At 58.5% G+C, this 24,863-nt stretch overlaps 3 protein-coding genes across 3 annotated transcripts; 2 read left to right on the top strand and 1 right to left on the bottom strand.

Annotated features, from left to right (window-relative positions):
• Positions 1 to 16: 16 nt before the first annotated feature.
• On the bottom strand, positions 17 to 9,486 carry LOC126643148 (hippocampus abundant transcript 1 protein-like). Its single transcript, XM_050321329.1, has 12 exons — positions 9,253 to 9,486; positions 8,764 to 8,859; positions 8,193 to 8,255; positions 7,005 to 7,132; positions 6,489 to 6,603; positions 5,763 to 5,981; positions 5,498 to 5,611; positions 4,967 to 5,038; positions 4,615 to 4,727; positions 4,410 to 4,507; positions 3,840 to 4,006; positions 17 to 3,747 (listed from the first exon to the last, which is right to left on the bottom strand). Exons 1-12 carry the CDS (start codon positions 9,334 to 9,336, stop codon positions 3,538 to 3,540), a joined length of 1,479 nt encoding a protein of 492 aa, XP_050177286.1. The 5' UTR covers positions 9,337 to 9,486; the 3' UTR covers positions 17 to 3,537.
• Positions 9,487 to 11,766: 2,280 nt separating this feature from the next.
• SHC2 (SHC adaptor protein 2) lies at positions 11,767 to 16,385 on the top strand. The gene is given in 13 exon segments (XM_050321330.1): positions 11,767 to 11,827; positions 11,830 to 12,245; positions 12,695 to 12,765; positions 13,151 to 13,211; positions 13,392 to 13,511; positions 13,616 to 13,669; positions 13,885 to 13,936; positions 14,104 to 14,230; positions 14,374 to 14,554; positions 14,638 to 14,704; positions 14,795 to 14,959; positions 15,176 to 15,477; positions 15,656 to 16,385. Coding segments are annotated over 13 exon segments (1,791 nt in total). The 5' UTR covers positions 11,767 to 11,781; the 3' UTR covers positions 15,785 to 16,385.
• Positions 16,386 to 16,530: 145 nt separating this feature from the next.
• C2CD4C (C2 calcium dependent domain containing 4C) lies at positions 16,531 to 22,620 on the top strand. Its single transcript, XM_050321323.1, has one exon. It carries the CDS (start codon positions 18,674 to 18,676, stop codon positions 20,546 to 20,548), a length of 1,875 nt encoding a protein of 624 aa, XP_050177280.1. The 5' UTR covers positions 16,531 to 18,673; the 3' UTR covers positions 20,549 to 22,620.
• Positions 22,621 to 24,863: the final 2,243 nt, after the last annotated feature.

Genomic DNA, 24,863 nt, shown 5'->3' with positions numbered 1-24,863 from the left:
AATCAGGACAGAGACCTTCAACACAACAGGAAAGCAGCAGTTTAATAAATAATCCATCAGAGGGAGAGATTAGCCAGTTCCAAACACAACCTGAACCGAAATAAATACATTTTATAGTTAGCTTAAAAAAGAGACACACAAACGCACGCAATGGTGAGAGAGGTGGGAGAGAGAGAGGTGGGACTCAGCCCATGCCCACGCTTTAAAGATACCACAGCTGTCAGCAGCCATTCAAGTGCAGAGAAAGAATAAAAACAGGGAAGTAAAATGTTACTACTTTGCAAAATTAATGGCAGAAGAGAAAACAATGGTGTAACTCAGGTTTTTAACGCAACAAGATCAGTGGCAACTCACTTGACCTGCGGCCATTAATGCTGGGACTGCAGACAGGCAATCAAGCCGATTTTTGCCTTGTGTTTGGGCATTACTGTTACCATCCTGAAATATAAGTCCCTGCAGACAAATCCTGGGAATTCTGATCTTAAACAGCCAGGCTCAGACACTGCACAGCAGATCAAGGTTATTTTAAAAGACTCCTTTTAAAAGTTGCATTTTCATATAAAGTAAAAAAAAAATGGCAAAATTAGTTGAATGCTCCACACAGCCTTTCCAAACTCCACGTGGGATGCTGTGGAAGTACCGGCCCTTCAGAATGAGACATTCTTCATTCGGCTCCGGGAACTTCAGCTCTGGCACCACTTGGCCCAGCTCCTGCTCTGTCACATAAAAGCAGAACAGTACGGGAGTCCCTGCGCTGAGGGGAGAGGAGGCACCAGACCAAGGCCCCACCAAACCAGATGACAGGAACCCCAGTAGGGTGGGAAGGAATCCACAGGCCAGCACAAGCCACCTTTCCACTGGTTCCCACTGCTGCCTGGTGCTGTACCTTCATGGCAGGAGAGCTGGTCACCAGCCAGGCTGCAGCCCCTCACCTGATAGTCACCTGTGGCAGCACCTGACCCTGAGCTTGAAGGCTGAAAAAGGCATCAAAACACTCCAGGCCCATGACACAGAAGCCAGGGCACATCAGCATCGCCAGAAGCTCAGGGATCTTGTCGTGAGGGACAGGACTGGGGAGGGAAGGTCACCGGATGGTTCTGCAGTCTGAGGGGAAGAAGAGGCTGAGAGGCCGCAGGCAGCAGCGGTGGTGAGAGGGAACGGGACCAAGAAACACATCAGTTTCAATAAACTATGGAATAAGGGAAAGGACTTATTTTTAAAAATATATCTCTATATACTTTATATCATATAAACTATGCTCGTCTTTTCATAATGTGCCGCTATATTGTACCTGTGAAGCTTCAAGTGCCTGTGTGTGAGCAAGGTAACAATTCTGTGTTTCACTTCATCTGTATGTGAGGGAAAAACCCACTTTAGCTCACTTTATCAAGTGTAAATCAACAGATCATCAGGACTTGGTAAAAAAGTCCCATCTAAAAAAGGCATTTTTGTGAGGAACACATAGGGAGGGGAACTGCTGCCTGGAAGTGCAAGTGACGGGATTTCCTTCAGAAAAAAAGCTTGCTATGTACGCACAAGTACTGACCATCCCAGCAATATTTGGGAATTGGGAGTGTCGCCACAAGGAGCTTGGGAAAAGTGGAGTCACGGCAGGTCACTGAAGTTCCTGCTGGCTCTGCTCCCCAGCCCTGCAGCCAGACCCACCTCAGCGTCCCTCCCTGTCCGAGACGGCCGCACTCTGCTCGCAGAACGGGCTTCTCCCAGTTGTGAGCACAGGATCCAGTACCAGGCCAGATCGATGAAAAACAGTCAACCCTTTCACTTAAACATCCACCTTCAATAACCAACTGGTCCAGAAAACTGGTAAACAGACACTGTGTTACCAGTTACCCAGGCTGGGCAGGCAGCTGGTCCTGGCTGTCAGAGTCTGACAGGCACATAAGGGATCCATATGAAGTTGCCACCCTTGCTGTGCCCAGAGCCAACACCGAAGAGCCCCAAGAGGCTCTGGAGCAGTCAGAGGGTGCTCCCAGGCAGAGCGGGGATGGGCAGCACTGCCCTGTGTGTGCCCACGACGTGAAGGGCCAACACTCCCTCCCTTTTGGTTGCTCTTCCCTGGGTTACCTGTCCCAAACCCCCAGAGAGGGGACCCTGCCCAGAGAATGGCTATGGCTGCACTGGCCCCCGCTCTGAGGCAGGACTGGTTTGGCCCCTGTAGCCGTAATTCCCTTAACAACCGATTCCTGGAGTGTTCCCAGTTTGGTCTTTACTTCCCAGAACTGCTCGGTGCCATTATTTCTGATTTACTTAAATGAGAACAATCGTTTCCTGCCCTCTGTCACATCTTTATAAACAACCACACGTTCCCTGGTTGTCTCAGCTTCTTTCACAATGCTTCAAGCACCTCCGGCTCTTTCTGAGCAGAGGTTGCAATTTCACTGTTTTATAAACAAAAGCCTTCATGGCAGGCTCAGAAATGCCACATGGAGTCCAAATCAACACAATCCTCACCATTAGGATCTCCTGGACCAAGAACAAACCAGCTCCAAGCATTCTCTGGGTTTAACATTAGATGGCAGGAGCCACCATGCTTTATACAAGTGCTCAAGGTAAACAGCCATTTCTCTGACCTTTCTTCCATGAAACCACATTCTCCAAAGTGCTCGGCACAGTTTAGTTGTTTGTCTGACCTCCCAGACAACGGTATCTCCTAAACAACACTCACAGCTCCATAAAGATTTCTGAAAAATTCTGCTACCTACTGCCTGTGGAGGCAGTGACAGGCAAATGCCACCTCAACATGACAAAAAGAGGAAAACCAAACAGAACCACGGCCATTGCAGCCATTCAAGCATTTATAATTCGTGTAGTTGCCCTCCTCTCACCTGCCCATTCTCCTTTCTGTGAGCTGCAACTTGACTTCTTAATCTTTATCCTCTTCATCAGAACATTAAGTCAGTACATTTTTTTTTTTGGTCTAAGTTTCACTTGGGGCAGAATGGGCAAATTCCTCAGGTCCTCGGGCAGTGAGGAGCTCCACCCCTTGTGCTCCACACAGCACCCATCTGCTTGGCTCAGCGTGTCACCGCAGCCCAGGCCACACACACCGCACAGGGGGTGCCAGGCCCGCTCTGGGGGCTGCCAGGGACCAGTGGCAGGAATCAGCTGTATCAGGGATCAGGCACAGAGCAGATGCCGTGTTTTATTCTGGGGGACAGCCCAGTGAGTTCCCACCAAACACAGACCATGCCAGCTCCAACCTTTGTGACTGGCGAGTGGAGGGTTTGGCAGGGCACAGCACGGGGCGCAGGGTTCACGCACAAGGGCAGGTTTGCTTTCCAGAACTAGCCTTCCACATGGAGCAGTTCCGTATGTCCCCTTTCCATCAACACCAGGTGATACAATTCCATTTTTGCACCAGCTGTGTGTATTTGGCTTGAAGGGAAACCCCGTCCCCTCCTCAGTAGCTGTTAGCAGCACAGTCTGTTACCTCGGCTCCTCTCTCCCCCTCCGAACTCCTGCCGAGTCCATTCTTGAAGTGGAGTTGAGCTGCGAGGCAGGTCCCGCTGTCCCACCTCACACGCTGCTGTCCTCCAGCAAGGGCTCCTTGCCATCCGACCCCCCGGCTGGTGGGCTGTGGGGGTGGGCCTGGGCCCCCGTACTGTGCTTCTTGTGGCCGCCTGACCTCAGCACCAGGTTGTGTTCCGGAATGAACAGGGCCACCAGCAGCGACAGCAGCACAGAGCATGCCCCGAACAGGAAGGGTGGCCCAGGGATGATGCTGCTCTGTAGGGAGAGACACAGGAAGGATTCACAGGAGAGGGCAGACGCAGCCTGGCAAAGAGGTAAGCTGATAGGCAAATAAGCTGAACAGGTACCTCATCTGTAGGGTTGGCCATGTTGGGTTTGGAGGCCTTGCCCAAGGTTTCCACCTCAGCCATTTCATTCAACTCCACGTGGAAGAGATAGAAGACAAAGCCATAGAGTGCCGGCCCCAGGCCATTACAAAGACCCCGAATTCCAGTGATCATCCCCTGCACCACACCTGGAGACAGAGTGAGGAAGGGAGGATATGCCTCCAGGTTTCCAAAGAAACTTGTTTTATTCAGAGATGCTTACACATTTGGAGACAGGATCAAGCAGCAATTTCCAATGAACTGGAATTTAAGGCAATCAGGTCTGAGGATTCAGGTCCAAACCATGAGGCTGGCAAAACGCAGCAGTCTCCTCTGCCTCGGAGAGTTAACACTGAACACCCACATGCATAACTTGGGAGTTCCCTTGCAATGCACCAGCCACGGTCAAAGACAAAACTGTCAATACTACTGGGAGTACAGCGACACTCCACAGCTGGCACAGATGCTTCTAACCACCCCTCCACCACCACAGCCAAGAGCCCACCCATGTGCCAGCTCAGCACCTGCTGGGATGGACCCCTGAGCACTCACCCTGCTGGTCAGGGTCCGCATTCCTCGACACCATGGCACTGATGGCTGGGAAGGTGATGCTGGACATGGCAGCCACAGCTCCTGCTGCCCACATCATCCTAGGGAGGAGGCAGCGGTGAGGCCCAGGCACAGCCTTAGCCAGCGCCAGGGGCAGGAGTGGCTGTGGAGCCACCGCGGAGGGAGAGAAACATGGACAAACCCTCACCAAGGCTGTGATCCAAAGCCATACCAGGCAAGCTGCAGGATCTGGAAGCCTAGTCCCAGAAGGATGGTGTTTTTATTTCCTATGGAACGCATAAGAATTCCCAACACAACTGTCTGGAAAGAAAAACAGGTGTTTTCAAAGCAGGGGCAAAGAAAGATGACAACACAGGAGACAAGAGGATGGGAACCTGAGAGACCTTGACAATCCTTGTGGGTGCCTTCTAACTCAAGGTCTTCTGTGATTCAAAAGTCTGTGTGGCCACAGGGGTTCTGACTACTCAGCAGCCCCGAAATCACAAATTTTGGACATTTCTACAGCAGACTCTCAAGTCAAGACAGAAATTGCTTCTCACCTGAGCCAGTATAGAGAGAATTCCAACTACTCCGATAAAGGCTGCTACAGTCTCTGAGGAAAAGCCAATGACCTGTGAAAACACCAAAGAGGGACTTTTCAGGCAGAAGATTTGTATCAGATGACAAGAGCCACTCCACAGATGTCACCCATGCTTACTGATGTTACTTCCCAGGGCCCTGCACATTAACCAGCCACTGCCTCTGGGCTGCCAGAGGAACCAAAGGGAAGATTTTTCTCTGGATGAAGAATCAGCTTTAAATCACTGAAGGTGCCTGAAGGTGGCATGGCCAGGATGGCCAGGCAGATGCCAGCAAAGAGCCAAACCAGGTCTTGCCCTTCGCAATGCCTACAGAGCAGTCACCAGGCTCACACATTTTTCAGGAAAGGTGGAACAAGTCACTGTTTCTTACAACTTCAGTTTTACTGAGCTATTGGCCAAAATGAGCCACCTCAGGACATGCAACTCTAACAGTATTTCTAGGCCAGGATTTCCTGCACCCAGAGTTTTACCCCCTCACCAGAGACTGACCTGTCGCAGGTACAGGAAGAAGCTGGAGTACTGGCCGGCTTCAGGAAGGTAGGAGAGAAAGACGGTGATACAGATGAGCAGCACTGTAGAGTCCTGACCCACCTTCCGCAACGACTGCAGGGAAGGGGGAGGGGAATGAGAAAGAATGTTTTTAAAATTGAGTTGATATCATTGAATAATCTCCAGGTACAGAGACAGGCAAACCAAGGGCTTAAGTCACAGCAGAACTAAAGCAAACATCAAGCATTACAGCAGCATCACTCACAGCAAATGGGTCGGCTTGTTCCCAAGAAATTGGGGCTCCCCAGGAGACCGGGCGCATCTCTTCTGGCAGTGACTCCGGCACAGCCAGCAGGATGAAGCCAATATCCAGTAAAGCAACACCTGAGGCCAGCACAACCACCAAGGTATCACCGTAGGCTTGGGAAAGGTATGCGCCGATGGCCGGGCTGGTGACCAGACTGGCAGCAAATGTGGCTGACACCTGGAAGGATAAAACATTCCTACAGCCTCTTCTTCCTAGAGCCCATTTCCTCCTCCACACTGACCCAGGGGAACTCCTTCTCCCACTTTGATGAAGATAATGGAAGTGAACAGGGACTCACAGGGACTCCTGCACACAGACAGGTAGCCCAGATTGCACCAAGAGAACCTGTTAAGTTCTAGCAAAGGAAAATCAAAGCTGTCCTAGCAATTTCCATATGGTCCTGTCAGTAAAGCTACAGGAAAGGCAGGATCCCACAGAGCATCACAGCTCCTGCTTTCCTGATGTGGAAAAGCTCACAGGCCACGCTGGTTTACAGGCTAAACTACACCACAGCCAGCACTCGAACTCTGCAGAGATCAGCCTTTCCCTCTGAGCTAAATCCCAAGCAGGACAGGGATACTATATGTTTAGGCAATAAATCTCCCACCCTAACTTTATACCTCTCCTACCTGCAAAGCCCCAAATATTTCTTTCAAGGCACAAACCAGTGCCTGAGCTCCTTACCAAGCCATATGCCGTGCTGCGCTCATGCTCCTGTGTGATGTCGGCAACGTAGGCAAAAATCACGGAAAACGTGACAGCAAACACTCCAGACATGGAAATGACAGCAAAGTACCACCTGAAAGAGGAAGTGCCCAAGGCAGAGTTAGAGAGCAACCACACCACAGTCCACAGCTGCCGAAGCAAAGCCTCCCCCTCATTCTTCAGTCCATCCTGCTCTGGTGCAGAACACTCTGGTACACTCAGAAATATGGAGCCTCAGTCTGGGGTCCCTGGAGTTTTATCACTTATTTTCCCTAAATGCACTGATCAGAGGAACAAGGACCAGGAGAGGACAGACAGACCCTCTACTCCCAACTGAACCCTCCCGCAGAACCAGACAAGTCAGTCTATAGGCTGAGCATCCTCCTCCACCAGACAGACTCTTCCATCTCACTGTAAAACAAGCACCAGCCATTGTTTGGCCTTGTGCTTCTTCCCCTCCTCAGAACGCTGGGGCTGTACCGAGGGTGAACTTACCACGGGCTGATCTTCATCAGGGGAATTGGTGCACACGTGAAGAAGACGGTGAGGAGGAGGAAGGATTTCCTGCCCCAGACATCAGAGAGAGCACCAATCAGCGGAGCACTTAGGAAAGAGAGCAGACCCTGGGACAGAGAGACAGATGGAAGGGGGAAGAGAAACCCCTCAGATTCTGTCTGCTGACAGTGAGAGCTTTAGACAGGAGGAGGCAGCCCATTCCTGATTGCTGCAAGCAGCAATGCAGTTGCAACAGAGTAGTTTAACAAACTGCTCACATCCTTTCAGAGAGGGAAAAATAAATCCTTGACCAGCAAGGCCCTGCTGAGCACTCCCACTCCCTCCTGCTCTCTGCACAGCTCTGCCCATGGCTGTGGGTGCCTGGGCAGCCCTGCCAGGACCTGGAAAGCTGCTGGCACAGTTCCACCACGGCAGCACCTGCTGCAACTCTGGGGAAAGCTTTCTCTTGTAGGTGGAGACAGGACAGACACAATGAGAAGCCAGGACCATTAAGCACAAATAAAATTGTGCTTAAGGCCTTTCCACATCTCTCAGACCCGAGGCAGGTAAGGCAGAGCCCTTCAGTGCCAAGGGGAGTGCCCAGCCTCTCTGGGGCTATTTTCCAAGATCCTCTTGACAAAGACTGACAAGAACAGTCTGTTTTGCCTGATTCTCCAGTCAGAACACATGACTACGGCTTGTTGCCTATCGTTACCTCCAATCCTGCTCTGGGAATGCTGGTCTAGTGCAAGCTCACCATGCCCTCTCCCTGTGCCATGGCACATTCCCATCTCCTGTCTGAGGGAGCTGCTGAGGCTGCTGGGCTTCTACTACTGACAAGTTCAGATGTCACTGATTTATCATTCTGTTACGCTCCAGAAGATGAGTACAAGGGCTGATCTCATGCTGATGAGAATATTTCCAGCTGAAACACTCAGCTGTTGTAGCTCCAGCTCCACGCTGACAAGCAGCACATTGTCATTACCACTCAGCAAAATCAGCTGCACAAGCTGCCCCATGTCAGTGTACTTCCTTTTGCATCAGGTTTGCCAGAGCCCCCAAAATGAAATATGAACATTGAGCTGACAAATATTGGTTGACATCAGCAAATTACATGGATAATAATGGCTTCTCCCTTCTTGCAGTGATGGCAGATTTAAAGGAAAGCCTGGAAGGAACATTCCTTACCTTGACTCCGTGAATCAGGCCATTCATCAGGAACGTGTGCTGAGGAAAAGTCTGGTGTAACACCTGGGGGAAAAGAAATCAAAACCAAAAGGAAAAAGTCAGAGCTGGCAACTGTTGCAAAATTTCCTTCAGCACCTGACAGCCTAGAGGCCTGGAAGGGCACAATCCAGGGAAAAGGGGAAATACCCTCAAATGATGCCTCTTCGTGAGGAGGTCTGGCTGCCCTCTCCAGCACAGCCAGCCACTGTCTTTAACACCTTCCAGATCTATAAATTGTTCCAGCATGCTTGGGTGAGGCTAAGAGAGCCTGATATGTGCCTTTATCCATCCGTACCCCACCTGAGTACCCTCTGGTTTTACTTCACGTCACCACGTCACCTCTCTGTGGTTCTCTTTGTGCTGTCTGTATGTTTGATTCACATTTTATATTGCCAGGTTACTACTGTGTCTAAATGTCTCTGCACAACCAAAGACCCCTTTTCCACAGTTTCCCTTGGAAAGGCATGTGCTAAGACTTCAGGAGCCCAAGGAGAGCTCCCAAGGCAGTGCTGTCCCAAGGAGATGTGCTCACCGTCAGCATCGGTGTGGTCAGCAGCCCCCAGGCAAAGAACTCCAGGAAAATCACCACCACAGCGTGGTACACGCTGGGGTCCCCAATCCCCTGTCGCTGCAAAACAGAGCACCTTAAGTCAAAAACTTTTCAGCGGCCACGTCCTCCCCGGACGGAGCATCTCAGAGAGCTCACACAGCCGGAAGGGGTCTGAGAACGAGAGACACAGTCCTGCTGAAACGGTGTTTCTGTTCACAGACCCCCCCAATCCACCTCCCGCAGACAGCTCAGGCTGCTCGAACCCACCCCCAGCGCCACGGCGGGGGATTCCCGGCCCGCACTGAACGGGAGCGCACCGGGGACGCGGCACAACGCCCCCCGCCCCGGCGTCACCGAGCCTGGAAAGCCCCCAGGCCCACCGGGGCCGGACCCCGACTCGGGCACCCGGAGGGGCGGCAGCACGAGGGTCCCCTCGCCCCGGGCCCCTCCGCCCCCCAGCCCCGCGCTCACGCCGGCCCCGTCCCGGATCACGATCTTCTTGGCCAGCAGGACGCTGCGGTTGAGCCGCTTTTTCTTCTTCTTCTCGCCGGTCATGGCGCCGCCGGGCCGCAGCCGATCGCTGGCCGCCGCGGCTGCCCCATCCTCCCTGCGGCGGGCCGGGCCGAGCCGGGCCGAGCCGGGCCCGGAGCCCGAACCGGAGCCGGACCGGCACCGGCACCGGGCGGGGAGCGCCGGGCCCGGGGCTGCGGGTGAGGGGGCGGCTCCGTCCGCAGGCCCCGCCCCCGGCCCGGCCACCAGCAATTCCGGGGCGCCGATTCTCGCGCCTCATTGGCTGTTCCGCCTCTTCCCGATCGGCCACCCTGGACTGTGATTGGATGAGGGGGTGGGGGGCGGAGCTTTCCCGCTGGCCTGGGCGAGGCCGTGACGTCACGAGCGGTCCCGGTCCCTCACGGGGACATCGGAGCATCGCCGGTGCCCCGGGGCTCGCGGGCGCCTTCGGGGGCCGGCGGGAGCGGCTGAGGCCCCGTCCCCGCGTTACCGACGCCTGGCCCGGGCCGGGCGGGTCGAGCGGGGACACACGGCTGCCCCGGGGTGGCGGCACCGGAGGCTGCGGAAGGACCTTCGGCACTCGTGCGGGCCGGATAAGATTGACTGGGCAGAGTTTAGGCAAATTTTATGCGCGACGGGGCCCCTCTGCTCGCACCCACCCCCGCTCAGGCAGTCGCCTCGGGCAGCGGAAGCACCCGGCGGTGGTCGGGGGGCCACCGGGGGAGCCTGGAGGTGCCTCGTCATGGGGCAGCGAGAGGCTGCGGGGCTCCCGCACACTCGCGGAGCGCCGGAGGCTGCGATCCAGCCTTTGTCCATCGAGGTTTTCCTTTAACCAAGGATTAAAAGAGATGAGAGTAATCCCCTGGCTTCCTTCCCGGGGCTTGTGCGGGAGTGGCTCCATCTCCCCAGGGCTGCTGTGCTGTCCCCAGGCCACGGAGTGCCCGCGGTCCCCAGAGTGCTCTGCACTTGGCATCGGGTAAAACGCCTGTAACCTCCATAGGCACACGGTGCCTTCCCTTGGCTTGACCCCCAGCTCCCGGGAATGTGCACCCAGAGCACCAGGGCTGGGCAGGGAGTCCCCCCTGGGCCCTGCTGGAGCCGCTGCGAGAGCACGGTGGAGCCTGACTTGTTCCAGTGCTCTACAGCGCCTTAAAACCAAGGAGAGAACGGAGAGCAGGGAAGCTGTTCCGAACACGGCAACAGCAGATGCAATTCTATTACCTTGATTTATTGATCCCACTTAGAGCAATTACTGGCTATCACACCACACCACATCCCCCCTCCCGGCGTCACCTTCCAGGGAGCAGGAGACAGTGAGGAGGAGAGACAAAGGCGACCGCATCGCCCAGGGCATGGCCGGCCCTCGGGGAGGCTCCGGTTTTGTTTGCGCCAGTTAGTGCAGAAGGAGGGGACGCCGGGGGGAGTGGCCGCAGCGGCATCGCCTCTGCAGCCCCGAGGGCAGGCGGCTCCCAGCCGGCTCCTCGGGAAGTTGGAGCCGAGCACGTCAGCTCTGGGGGAGCCTGTGATGTTGCAGGAATTGAGCCCCGATATTACGACCACTTTGGCAGTGGAGGGGATGCAGGGCTGGGGAAAAGTGAAGATCCCCAGGGCTCTGGCACAGCAAAACTGCTGTAGGTCCACTCTGGGCCCCCTTGCACTTCTAGGCCCAGCCAACCTCGGGTCCTCTTAACTGCTTGAAAAACGCCGCAGGCCCAGGGCAGGAGGAAGGACGAGTGGCTCTACTGAGATCAGAAAGTCCCTTTAAGGGTTTTGGGGTTTTTTTCCCTGCTTGCTGCAGTTACAGACAGAAAACCAAGAAAATGGTGGTGGTTTTCGCTACCTGAGCCCTCCAGAGAGATATAAACAAAAGGGAGCCAGTTCTGGCTTTGGAGACAGATGAAATCAGAGCAAATGAGACCAGTGGGCTGGGAGGCACATAAATAGGACAGCCTAGTTGTGCAGTGAAGCCTGGCCAAACCCCTCCTCCCCCTCTCCGGCCAGCCCTGGGCTCTTGCAGCGCTTTTCGGGAACGCAGAGGTAGAAAGAGCAGAAAACGCCCCCGCTGTGGATGAAGGCAGCGCCGGGCGCTGCTTACCCCTTTCCCTCCAGCTAATGCATAGCGCAAGTGCGCAACAGCCTGTGCTCGGCCGCGGGCCACGGACAGCGGGTTGGGAGCAGGATGGAGGGCAGAGCGTGGGTGGCTCCGGCCCCACGAGTCGTGTTTGCGGGGCCAGCTCAGTCGTGGGGTGGGGTTGTGGGCCTGGGGGATGCTCGGGTGGGCGGGGATGCTGGGAGGACGAGATGCTCTGGCGGCCGCGGGTCCAGCCCGGCGGGGGAGCCGGGGGCGGGGGATGCGGGGCCGGGCGGGCGGCGGAGCGCTCACACCATGACATCAGCGCGGCGCGGCCCCGGGGGAGCGGGCGGGGGGCGGGAGCCGGCGCGGCGGCGGAGCGGAGCGGCGGAGCGGGCGGAGCGGCGCGCAGCCCGGGCATGCTCCCGGAGCCCAAGTATGACCGCTTCCGCGACGAGCCGCTGACCACCCCATGCCGTCGCCGGCCCCCGGGCCTTGCCCCGCGGCGGGCGAGGAGCCTGAGCACGGCACCACCTTCTGCGCGCTGCTGCCGCGGATGCCGCAGTGGAAGTTCCCCGGCTCCGGCGGCTTCCTCGGCCGCGGCCCCACCGGCGCCGCCCGAGACCCCCGCCGCTGCAGGGCCCCCTCAGGGCTGGCCGCCGTCCTGGGCGCCTGCGAGCCGCTCTGCACCGCGCCCTGTGCGCTGCCGGCCGGCGGGCGGACCCGGGGGCGGCGGGGAGGGCTCGGGGGCGGCGGCGGCGGCGGGGCCCGGCACGGCGGGGACGAATGGAGTCGCAAGGGCAGCTTCATCCGCAAACCGGCACAGGGCTGGCTGCACCCCGACGAGCGGGTGCTGGGGCCCGGCGTCTCCTACATCGTCCGGGTAAGTCCCGCCGGAGCCCGGCGGCGCGGGAGAGCGCGGAGACCCCGGCCTCGCGGGTGTGCGGGGCTCGGCGGGTCCGGCCACTCCTCCTGACGGCTGCGGGCAGAGCCCCCGATCGAGTTCTACCCATGGCTACCCCAGGGCAGCCGCCCCTGACACACGCAGGTCCCGGGATGGGGCTGGGGGCCGGGGGCTTCCTGGGCCGGGCAACCTGCCTCGGGACCCTGCCACAGTCAGCCCCCAGAGGCATCACAAACTGTAGCACACAGATGAGTTTGTGGGGTCTCAGCTTGGGGCCTGGCCATGTGATGGGGCATTTTGGGGTGGTGGGTGAAAGGCTGCTCTGTGAGCCTTGGAGCTGGTGTGGAAGGAGCCTTTCTCACTGACACCCAGCCTCTCTCCTCTCCACTGCCTGCCCTGGGCTGCTCTGACCGTGTACCCCCCTGCAGTACATGGGGTGCATTGAAGTGCTGCGTTCCATGAGGTCCCTCGACTTTAACACCCGGACACAGGTCACCAGGTACGGTCCCACAGTCCCACTCTCCCATCCCTCAGTGCCACCCAAAGCCCCCAGTGGCCCTGGGTGCTCCCCTTCCCCAGTGCCCTGTGGAGAGATGGACATGGGTCCAGGGGAGCCCTGCCCCACAGGACCCGCCCTGCACACGGGGACACAGACGAAGGGCACTGCCATAGATCAATGGGTGGAAAGAGGAGAAGGGAGGTGGCCCCTGCCTGGATTACGTAGTGCAGGCTGTGACGTGGGGCAGCACTGTGAGGAAGCTGCGACACCTGAGGCTGTGGGGGCTCAAGCTTCCAGACCCCACAGAGCCATGCGTTGGGGGGGAGGCAGCTGGGAAGAGCCAGGGGTCTGGAGCAGTGACCAGGCTGGGGGCCTTCCCTTGCAGGGAAGCCATCAACAGACTGTATGAGGCAGTGCCAGGTGTGAAGGGCATCTGGAAGAAGAAGGTAAGTTTCCACTCAGTTTGTCCCTCCCTGGGGCAAGCTGAGACTGCGGTACAAGGCACTGAGGGTGCCTGCCCAGTGTGTGGGTCTGGGGTTTTTTGGGGCACCCCTCTTTTTCTTGTTCACCTCAGGAAGCCTGGTCCTGGTAGGCTGCATCACCCCCACCGTCTTCTCCCCTGTCAGGCTCCAAACAAAGCCCTGTTCTCCATCCTGGGCAAGAGCAACCTGCGCTTTGCTGGCATGAGCATTGCTGTCAACATCTCCGTTGATGGGCTGAACCTCATGATCCCTACCACGCGCCAGGTGACAGTGTTCCTGGGCACATGGTCCTACTGCCTCCTAGCCTGTGAGCTGGGGGCTGGTGGCCCCTGTACTAATGCCCCCACCGGGCCATGTCCCCCACACAGATCATCGCTAACCACCACATGCAGTCCATCTCCTTCGCCTCCGGTGGGGACATGGTGAGGCATGCACACCTTGGCCCTCCCCTGGCTACACTCCCACAGGGCAGTGGGGACAGGGGCTGCCTGTCCTATGGCTGAGCCAAGCACAGGGCAGCCTGGCTGTGGGTCAGGACGTGGGGCTGGGGCCGAGCTGTCCCCTCACCCCAGCACCCCCAGCCCCACGCACCATGCAGCAGCAGGACATGGGCCCTGAGCTCCCCCTGTGCCCCCAGGACACCATGGACTATGTCGCCTATGTTGCCAAGGATCCCATCAACCAGAGAGGTGACTCTGGCCCCCACACTCAGGAGCTTTGTGGAGGAGGAGGGATGCATTGGGGGGGGTGAAGGCTGGAGAAGGAGATCCCTTGTGGGGAGCACGAAGCTGTGCTCAGGGGGGCCCAGAGGGGCGATAGGAGTGTGGGGAAATCACTCAAGCCTGTCTGTCCACAGCCTGCCACATCCTGGAGTGCTGTGAGGGGCTGGCACAGAGCGTCATCAGCACAGTGGGACAGGCCTTTGAGCTGCGCTTCAAGCAGTACCTGCACAGCCCCCCCAAGGTGGTGGTACCCCCAGACAGGTATGGGAGATGAGGGGCCCTGCTGCAGCCCCTGTCCTGGGTACATCCCCTGGTGGAGGTGGCTCTGAGAGCCCCTATCACTGCTGAATGTGGGGAGGGTCTGAAGCAGGCAGAGCGTCCCCAGCTCACCGTCCCTGCTGCAGGGCACTGGGCGCAGAGGAGTCAGCCTGGGGGGAAGATGAGGAGGTGGCTGAGCACAACTACTACAACAGCATCCCAGGGAAGGAGCCCCCACCAGGGGGGCTGATTGACTCCCGGTTCCATCATGGCACAGTCCTGGGTCACGTCCGCACTCAGCCCTCCAGCTCTGTCCCCTCCAACCAGGTGAGCTCCCAGGGCCACTGCTGGCCCTGACGTGGGGGTCCCAGGCAGAGTCTCCCCAACACCCTCACTGTCTCCTTTCCCAGGGTGGGTTTGCAGCCAGGCGAGACCCTAACAGCCAACCGGGGCCACCCTGGGACCTGGAGAGCCAGGGTGGGTACTTCTGGGGGGAAAAGCCATAAGCTGGGGGGGGGGCCCATGGCTCTGCCCAGTCCTGGCCAGCAGTGATGCCCATCCTCCCAGGCCAGCCCTGCGACGGGTACCTGCAGGCGGATGGCCATCCCCTGGGGCCACGGGACTACGAGGAGCACATGTACGTGAACACGCAGAGCCTGGACGCCTGGGAACCGGAGGCAGTGGCTCACGGAGTGACAGAGGAGAGCCCCAAAAAGGACCTCTTTGACATGAGTAAGCCACTGCACCATGGAGGCTGGTGCTGGAGGCTGAGCTGTACTGTCAGCTGCCCAGCCCACCTGCCACAGCCCCAGAGGTGCCAGCACTGGCTGAGTCCAGAGAAGTGCCCTGCAGAGCACTGGGGGGCTGTGAGCCAGGGCCTGTCCTCACCACACCCCAGCCCTGCCTTGTGCCCCAGGGGTGACACCCTGCACCCCCTGGCTCCTGCAGGGCCTTTTGAGGATGCCCTAAAACTCCATGAGTGCATTGCAGGGGGTGGCACCAGCCCCCCCATCGAGGACCAGTGGCCAAGCCCCCCCACACGGAAGGCCCCCATTGCCCCCACGGAGGAGCAGCTCCGGCAGGAGCCCTGGTACCACGGAAAGATGAGCCGACGGGATGCTGAGAGGCTCCTGCAGATGGACGGGGACTTCCTGGTGCGGGACAGCCTCACCAACCCGGGGCAGTACGTCCTGACTGGCATGCACAGCGGGCAGCCCAAGCATCTTCTGCTGGTGGATCCCGAGGGAGTGGTGAGGGCAGGGCCCATGGCTGAGGGCAGGGTGGGTGATTGGGACCGGGGCAGGGGCAGGGCATGGGGTGGGTGGTGTGGAACATGGGCTGCAGGTGTGGTCAGGCACAGGGGTTGCAAGGGGATACTGAGTGCAAGGCAGGTCTCCTGAGTTCAGGACCACTGTACCTCGACCCCAGGTAAGGACCAAGGATGTGCTGTTTGAGAGCATCAGCCACCTCATCAGTCACCACCGACAGAATGAGCAGCCCATTGTGGCAGCAGAGAGCGAGCTGCACCTCCGCCAGGTTGTACAGAGAAAACAGTGACGCCGGGGGATACATTCCTGATCTGCTCCCCTGGCACTGGACTCACCTAAGCCCTGGGGCAAATCTGCAGTCCCTCTGTGCTCCCCTTCTCCGGTTGTGCCTGGCCTCTGCAGTCTGGGGTCAGGCTTCCCATCTTCCTCCCCAGCGGGGTCTTGCCATCCCTGGCCCTGTAAGTCCCCCCTGGCTGCTGCCTACCTCCATCATCCGCACGTGTGCTGGTGAAAGACTGTCAGGGGGGGAACTGGTGGGCAGCTTTAGCAGGAGGAGTGAAGCCCGAACCCATCTTCGACAGGGTTGCTCCTGCTTGTCCCAGCACTGGGACGAGGGCTGGTGGGCATAACTGTAGCCTCTGGTTTGGCTCTGCCCATGGGACTAGGCACAAACATCCCCTGGAAGCAGGGCTGAGCTGCTGGCACTGCCGTGGAGAGCTGGGGCTGCTGGGGACCAGAGGTATCCCATGGCCTGCGGAGAACCCCTGGCCAGCTCGGGATTTTGGAAGGTTTTTATGTCACATACAGCCCCTTCCCCCCTGTACCTGGCGCTCAGTGCAAGTTCGTGGTTTGGAATACATTTGTAATTAAACCTGAAAATGAGCAAGGCACCCAAGTGGTTCGTGCCACCCCTGGGCATGGTGCTGGGACAGGTCTCCATCACCACCAGTGCCTGTCTGGTCTCGCCTTGGCTGACCTGTCCTGTCCAGTCACATCTGTCTCTGCCCCCCTGGGTCACCCTGTCCCCTGTGGATTACCCAGTGCGCCCCTGGCTTCGGAGTGGGCTTTGGCACCCCTGTGGTCCTGCACTGCATTCTCCTCCTTGCATCTGGCAGCTTCCTGCCCTGCTGGGTCCCCTCATGCCTCCACCCAGGGCAGCATGTGGCCGCCTACCTCTAGGCCTCCTGCCATGGCCAGGCCAGCTCCAAGCAGCACAGAGCCAAGCTGTCCCTCAGTAGTTAATGTGGTAGCCAGTGGAGCAAGAGTCCTGGGTGGGCCTCACTGCAATTCCTGTGCTCCAGGTGGGCAGCAGCCACCTGGTGGGCCCAGCAGCTGGTGTCCTGTCCTGGCTCTGCCCTGTGTGCCTGGTGCTGCCACAAGCACCCACCTCAGGGAGCAGGGTCACCCCAGTACCCTCAGCCCCTTGCTAAGGGGACAGCCCTCACCAGACAAGGCAGCCAGGCTGGCCATTTTTGGTTGAGCCAATGAATAAAATAAGCCCCTAAATAAAGCCCAGTAATGAATGCGTAATTTTCCATTGATAGCTGGATTCCGCAGGGATGTGGTGCTTCTATCTCAGCTACTATTTTTTGTCATACAGTGATGCATCTGCAAAGATAATTGCACCTTTCCCTCAATAGAAGGGCAGGAAAAGGCAGTGAGAGCCCCAGCTCTCTTCTTTTGCTGCTGGAGAACAAGCCCATGTGGTTCTCTGGCTGCCACTGGCACTGCCTGGCCCAGCAGACCTGGGGATGCTGCCCTGAAGGAATGAAGGGCTAGGAGGAGGTTTGTTTCAGAGTTTAGCCACTTTGGTTGAGGGCAGTGTGTGGTGCTCATGGCCGAATGTGGCTCTGTGACCCCCACAGCTGGGTTGTAGGGCGGCTGCTTCTTCAGCCTGTGTAATGATGGGGAGGCTGAGCCGTTTTGGGAAGGTTTAGAAGCTACAGAAGAATGGCTGCAGAGGGATGTGGCCTCCTTGCTCTCCCACAGCCTTGGGGATCTCGACAACCAACCGTCTCTCCACTTGTCTCAAATGTGCCAGCAACAGACACTCCTCGGCTTGGTTTTCCAGGGTGTCCTGGCACAACCCCCTTCCCACAGAAGGACTCTCTCCTTCCCAGCTTCCAGCAGGTGGTAGCACACTGCCAGCTCCACTAGCTACACATCCCAGCACCTGCCACCCTGCTCCCCTCTGTGCCCTGCAGGCACTAGCCTCGAGTCGCGAGGGCAGAGCTCGCCCAGCTCCAGCGCTCTTTGTTATCTCAAGGGAGCTCAACCATTTCTGCACCTTGTTTACCCACCGGTTTGCAGGGTGGAGGAAAAGCAAACATAGACCTTTTGTTCACCAGCCACCCTTCCGTGAGCCTCCTCCTGCGGACTCCATCTGCCCTCTCCCCCCCCAACAGGAGCCGGCTCAGCACCCTGCAAGTGCAGAGCCCAGGGTCTAGCCAGGACACCACGGTCCCCCTTCCCCGCTCCTGTCCCTGAAACATCCCAGCCCTCGATCTGGCTGGGCTCGGCTGGATGCTTCCTTTTACGAGCTCCAAGTGGGAATGCAGAGGGAGCTGAGACCTCCCGCAGCAGCCCCTGCGGAAGGCGCTCATCGCTCCAGGCTCTCCTTCCTGGCCATCATTCCCAGCCCTGCACCGCTGTGGAATGATGGTGCTTCCCGGCGGCCTGACGGCATCCAGAGGGGAGCAGCCAGGAAGGAACAGCTGCTGACCCCTTCCGTGCCACTGTCCCGCTCGGTGCATCCCTGTCCCCAAGGCTGTAAATCCCCGCGGGACTGGGGCCGATCACCTGGTTGAGTCTCCCATCCGCGCTTCAGCATCGGGACTTGCAGTGATGCTCCGTGGACCCTCCTGACGTCTTGCCCCAGTGTCCCCAGCTACCACCGCATTCCACCAGGGGCCAGTGGGCTCTGTGACACAGGGGGTTGTGACCTGTGGCTCCTCCAGCGCGATATTAAGCCACTCAATGCTCTCGGCAATCCCTCAGCCCTGAGCCGCTGCTGGTTTCCTTCAGTGCTTTGAGCCCAAGAGCTCGGAGCGGGAAACGGCTGCTCCCAGAGGAGAACGACGGCCTCGGCCCCGGTCCCGGACCGAGGGCGCCGTGGGGAAGCACCGAACTGCCGCCGTCCCGATTCCGCTCCTGGTCCCATTCCAACCCCGACACTCCCATGGGCGGACGGCCAGGTGTGCCGGGGTCGGGGGACATCAGCATCCCGGGGCTCGGTCCCGGTCCCGGGCTCTGTCCAGCCAGGAGAGGCGCGCGAAAATGTGGAGGCGCCGCACTCGGAGGATTACGGCGGCGGTGCGGACGGGGAGCGGAGCCTCCGCTGCCGCTGCCGCCGTATAAAAGCGCGTCCGCGCCCGCCCCGCCCGGGCTGCGGTGGTGGCGGCGGCTCCGCTCCAGGTGCGGCGGTTCGCGGCAGCGTTTCGCTCGCGACGGCGCCCGTCGGTCGGTCGGTCGGTCGGTCGGTCAGGCGTCGCGTCGCGTCGCTTCGCTTCTGCCCCGTCCTATCGGATCGTTCGGCACCGCCGGGTCCCCGTTCCCCGGGTCTCCGACCCCTGCTCTGAGCGGCCGGTTTCTTCCCACTCCTTCCCGGGTTGGCGGGTTTCCCTGTTCCTGGACGCGGTCAGTTACTTCCCGTCCTTGTCCCGTCCCCCCGGGCTGCCGGGTCCGGCTCTCTCGCTGCCGCTGCTCGCTGCCGGGGCTGCCGGCTCCATCCTACCCCTGCCCCGGTGACAGCGTTGCCCCTCGGGTCTCTTGCAGCCCCACACCCGGCAGCAAGATGTGGCTCCTGGAGCGGCTGCGGGGGGTGGCGGAGAATGGTGGATCTCGGGGAGCGGGGCCGGAGGAATCCCCGCGGGGGTCCCGCTACAGCAACGTCCTCACCCCCGACAAGATCCCCGACTTCTTCATCCCGCCCAAGCTGAGCGCGGCGCCCGCGGAGGCCGAGGGCTCCGAACTCCCCGCAGCGGCTGCCCTGGGCCCTTCAGTCTCAGAGCAGGACCTGGCCGGGCGCAAGCCCCCGCGCAGTCCTCGCCCGTCCAGCCGGTCCCGGTCCCGGGCCGCCGGCCGGCACATCATCCAGATAGAGACCGCCGAGGACTGGACGGCTGAGGGGAGCTGCGGCACAAACGTAGACCCGCAGGCACAGACGGCCATGTCTCTGCCCTATGTGCCCAAGGCACAGACCTCCTATGGCTTTGCCACGCTGATGGAGAGCCCCCACACCCGGCGCAAAGAGTCACTCTTCCACAGCGAGCACAGCAGCCTCTGCCCCTCGCCCGTCACTTCGCCCAGTGCCCAGCGCAGAGCCAAGCTCAACGGTGAGAGCAGCCCCCGGGCACCTGCTGACCTCGGCGCAGCCCTCATGCACCCTGGCCGCTACTTCAGCGGCGGTGAGAGCGACACGTGCTCCTCAGCCGAATCCTCGCCCTTTGGCTCCCCACTGCTCTCCCGCTCTGTCTCCCTGCTGAAGCTTTTCAGCCAGGAGAGCCAGTCCAAGGTCATCAAGCTGAAGCACTCGGTGGCCCGCAACAGCTCACTGTCTACCGACGACAGCTCAGCCGACACCAGCCCCAGTGCTCAGCGTCGTGCCAGGAGTGCCCCGGCTGGGGCGCAGCCGCCCACAGCCCTGCTTCCCCTGGACCTGCCACCGGGCCGTGACCGGGAGCACAGCCTGCGGCTGAGCCAGGGTGGGAGCCTGCGCCTGGCTGCGGAGTACGACCCCTCCAATGCCCGGCTGCGTGTGCGCCTTGTCTCTGCCGAGGACCTCTACGATGCCCTCATCGACCTGCGCAGCATCAACTGCTGCGTCTCGCTGTGCCTCAACCCTGGGAAGCTGCAGAAGCAGCGCAGCACCATTGTCAAGAACAGCCGCAACCCCATCTTCAACGAGGACTTCTTCTTCGATGGGCTGGGCCCCGGCCACGCCAGGAAGATGTCCCTGAAGCTCAAGGTGGTCAACAAGGGCGGCAGCCTTAAGCGGGACACGCTGCTGGGGGAGAAGGAGCTGCCTCTCACCGCCCTCCTGTCCTGCCTGTAGGTGCCTGCTGCCAGCCCTGGAGGGAGCCCATCCACCTGTGCGGCTGGGGTGAGGGAGGGTAGGCTTTCTCTGTCCCCCAGCCCTGCTAGAGGAGGGTTTGGAAGGGCCCCCTGAGGAGGGACAGGGTTGTGGTAGAGCATGGGGATCCCCAGAAACAATGCTGCTGTGGTGCTCTGCCAGCACCAGCCCTCCTGTGAAAGGGCAGGCAGGGCTGGCAGCCACAGCCTCTACCCCAGCTCCCTCCCTGCTCCTGCCTGGGGCTGCATCTCCTGGAGCCCAGCAGGAAGTGGGGAGCCTCTAGTCCAGTCCCCACCAGGAACAATGGAAACACCTGGTGGCCTCTTCTCTCCCTGTGCCTGTGGTCTCCACCTGGCTGCCACATAAGTTGGACTTGGGTAGATCTCTGTAGCACACTTATTGCCACCTCCCAGAGCTCCAGCTCCTGGAGTCAGGTGACAGCATCAATCTCAGCTTTAATTCAAAAGACAAGTTTCTAGTCTTGGAATCTGAAAAGAAAATACTGCAGAGGTGACATGAGAATGGGGGAGAAGTCAGGTTTGTGGCTTTTGAGCCTTTCCTGGAATCTTCCTAGCCCTGCAGGGCTGCAGAGATGCACAAGTCAGCTTGGTCTGACACCTGCATCCTCCTGGGCCACCCTCACTGCCCATCCCAGCATTGTCCACCACCTGGATAACTAGCCTGAGACAGTGGGAGCGGGGAGGATGCCAGCTGGGGCATTTTTGTGGATAGATAAAATCCGCCGTGTTGTTGTTTGGTGTGGTGTCACCCATCGTGTCGGACTCGTGCATGTTTCTGTGCAGGGAGCAGGATTCACAACGCTCCCATCCCCGCCTGTTGCAACATGCATGGACACACATGCACACACGTGTCCCTCTGTGTTAACCTCTGTTTTGGCAGTCAATGTTCCTTCCTTATCCTTTGCAGCAGATGGCAGATCTTGGTGTTGGCTATTTATATCTGAGGCTGATCTTTTGCAGTGTTTTACTTTCGTCTGTAAATACGTTTCAGGTATGCGAGGCATGGTTCTGATCGTGCTGTGTTTGCATGTCAGGGGAATTTGGGATTTTGGGTGATTGTGGCTGTTTGTTGAGCTTGTTGCTGAAAACAAACCATGCAGGACATAAGGAGCAGACGTGTCCCTTCTTCACAGGGCGTTTCCCACCTGAGCCTTCCCAACACTCTCCAAGATGATCCTTGATCCCCAGGTACCCAGGCTCATCCTCAGGGTAGATGGGGACTCTGAGGAAGGCGGGACAGGGAGATAGGCCACATCCCTGGGTGCAGGGTGAACATCCTGCCCCTGAGGTGATCTAGGGCAGGAAGGGAATCCTGCCCAGCTGGCTGCTGCCTGACAGCCCCCTGCACACCCCACCAGTAGCTTGTGCTCCATGGGGTGCTGTGCCTGTGAGGGGTTGGGGGGACCTGGGTGCTGCTGGGGGCGGAGTGGACCCAGCAGGCTGAGAGGGGAGGCGGAGTGAGAGCTGGGCAAAAATTCTGGTGCTCTGAGAGGTTTAAGGGGTGACACATCCCCCACAGAAGAGTTGTGTGCCTTTGGGTTTGGGGAAGGGGGATGCTGAGAGCAGAGCCGGGGGATGCTGAGAGCAGAGCCCTGGGATGCTCCTTGTGTTGGGGCTGGCCCTGGAGGGACACTCAAGGACCTGGGGGCTGTTGTCCTACCCCACCCCATCTTGTCCCAAGGCTGTCTCTCCAGAGTCAGGTGTGTGGCCATGCAATGAGCCCTGGGATGTGGTGCTGTGAGCCCTGCTCCATGCTAGGCTGGTGGTGTGGGAGCCAGTGAATCCGAAAAATCTGATAAAAGAACTGCCCAGAACTCTTTTAGGCCTTGCTCTTGTTTCACAAGGGCTGTTGCCTGGACGGGTCTCTCCTCTGCTGGAGCTATTTTCTATTGTTCCTGCTTTGATAATTTTGTGTCTGAATTTAATGATGCTTTTTTGGAGTGAAAAATATATTAATAATACCTGAATGGAATGTTTCTTTACAGATGATTTCCTCTTTTTAGTGCAATAAAGTCATTTCTAAAGCAGATATAAGTGTGGCCCTGACTTCTGCTTTTCCCAAGGTATTCCCTGTTATCATCCCTGTGGACTCCCACCCTGGTATGGTGGAGGAGGGGAGTAGACCTGGGACCTCAGCAATGTCCAGACACGGGGCAGCACTGCTCTTCTGGGTGCTGCTCCCCTTTCCAAACAGCCTTGCAGAGGCACAAGGTGCTTTTGAAGCTCTTCCCTGGTGCTGCTGACCAGCCATGGAGTGAGGTGGGAGTGAATATTCTGGGGAGAAGTAGGTACGTGGGGAAAGGTGCTGTTCCTGCTTGGGAGGCAGACTCAAGGCTGTCCTGAGCCAGGGCAGTCCCTTTGGGGCTCTGGTGAGGAAGAGCCCACCAGCCCACACACTGTGGGTATCCTTACTCCTCCACGCCTGCTTCCCCAGCCTGGTCCCTGCAACATTTCTTGGCACTGCTCCTGATGAAGAAGATGATGATGGTTTTGTGCTCCCTGTCAGCAGTGTGGGCTGGAGCTCTGCCCTCGTGGGGGACTTTAAGCTCCAGGAGACCCTCAGAGGGCTCTTTGGCACACAGCCAACCTCTGAGACTATGGCAGTGCAGCAGCAGTTCCTGCTGCTCTCTGAGCTTCCCAACCTTTTCCCCTCAAAGCCAGCAACTCCTGCCTGGCAGCGTTTGGGCATGAAATACAACCCTGCGATGTCTGTTGTGCTGAGCCCTGTCTGCAGTGCTGCGGGACAGGTCAGCCATGAGCGACAGTTGTCACAATGAGCCACTCCCAGGGCACCCCCAGTCCAGCTATCAGCATTCAGGTTACTCTCTTTTCTCCCCAAAAGGAGATAAATTTGTCACTTCCAAATCTGCTTTTAGCCAGATGCTACTGAAGAAAATAGGAATGTTTGTCTGTTACCTAAATGCCATTTTTCTAATTTCTACTATTCTGATCATTTGACATTTTTGGTAGCTATAGAGGCTGGGTGGGAACAGATCTGCTCTCTCTCCTCTGGCCCCCACAGAGGTGGAGAAAGCAGCTTGGCAGGTGCCAATATTTTGAGTAGTGCTTTTTCTAGAGGTGCAAAGCTGCAGCAGTTAGTAATGAGATGAGGCTGATTGAGCTAGTCTGAACAAGAGTGGATGGGGTCAGCCTGAGCACGCAAAAATCCCTGGAAAGTGTTCAACATTCAAAGTGCTGGAAGCAGCCAGAGAGGTGGAGAGGGGTGTCTTGTGGGAGAAGATTTAACTCTGAATTTGTAATTGAGTCACTGTGGGAAGGAAATGTGGCTGCTTCACTGGACTTGGGAGGGTTGGGTCATGCTGAGAGGAGCCTCTGAGCTGTAGGCGGGTGGGGGGGAGCAGGGATATGTCCGCATTCCACAACACAGCCCCTCGGGTCAGGGGATGCTGTTGGAGGCTGCCAGGTGAGAGCCTGAGCCCAAGGACAGCTCTGTCTGTCACTGCTGACACCAGGGGATATCTGAGCCCCCGGATTCCTCTGGCCAGAGGTCCCCAGGCTGTCGCAGCTGCAGCACATGTTTGAGTGGCCTAATCCGTGCAGGAAATTGAGGCAGAGCAGGGGAGAGGAGGGAGATGGTCGGATGTGGAGAAGCTGGTGGCAGCCACCACCCCCTTTGCCTTTATCTCCAGAGTGAGGTTCACCTGGGTGAGAGGCACACACAGGCTTTGGCTATTTTTAGTCCTGTGTTCCCACAGTGCAGAGGAGTCAACTTCTGAGAAAATTGCCTGGAGCTCATTTAGCCATAGCGTGATGGCTAGCGAGGGAGGGAGAGGGCAAATTAGAGGCTCAATCTCATCTACGGTGTAAGGCAGGGCCAAGGCTCCCAGGAACCGTTCCACAGTAAGGAGGCCAGCAGGGCTGACCCTACTGGGGGACACCCTGTCCCCGCTTTGTCCCCTAGCCAGGCAGGGGGTCCTGGGGCCAAGTGCTGTCTTTGGCTGATGCTCGGGGGTCCTTGGCAGTGGCTGGAACAGCTGCTTCTCCTCTGCAGATTTTTGGATGCATTGGGTGGGGAGGAGTCTCGAGTGCTCCTCCGGACAGCCCCAGGAGAGCCATTTCCCTCCCCCCACCCACGACCCGGCTGCCGATTTACCGTTCCGGTCAGAAAAGCATCTTCCCGTTGCCTGGCAACGTTCGGCCGGCGGAGGCGGGGAGCCCACGCGGGGCGCGGGGGCTCCACGAGGGGAAGGAGGTGGTGATGAGGGTCCTGCGCCAGAGCAAGCCGGGTGCCCGCGGCGACTCCGCCACCTGGCTCT

This window comes from Myiozetetes cayanensis, unplaced genomic scaffold, assembly GCF_022539395.1.
Source record: "Myiozetetes cayanensis isolate MyiCay16 unplaced genomic scaffold, myiCay2020 scf26, whole genome shotgun sequence".
Classification (NCBI taxonomy): domain Eukaryota; kingdom Metazoa; phylum Chordata; class Aves; order Passeriformes; family Tyrannidae; genus Myiozetetes; species Myiozetetes cayanensis.
Note: the sequence above shows the minus strand (reverse complement) of the source record. Positions and strands in the feature narration are given on the sequence as shown.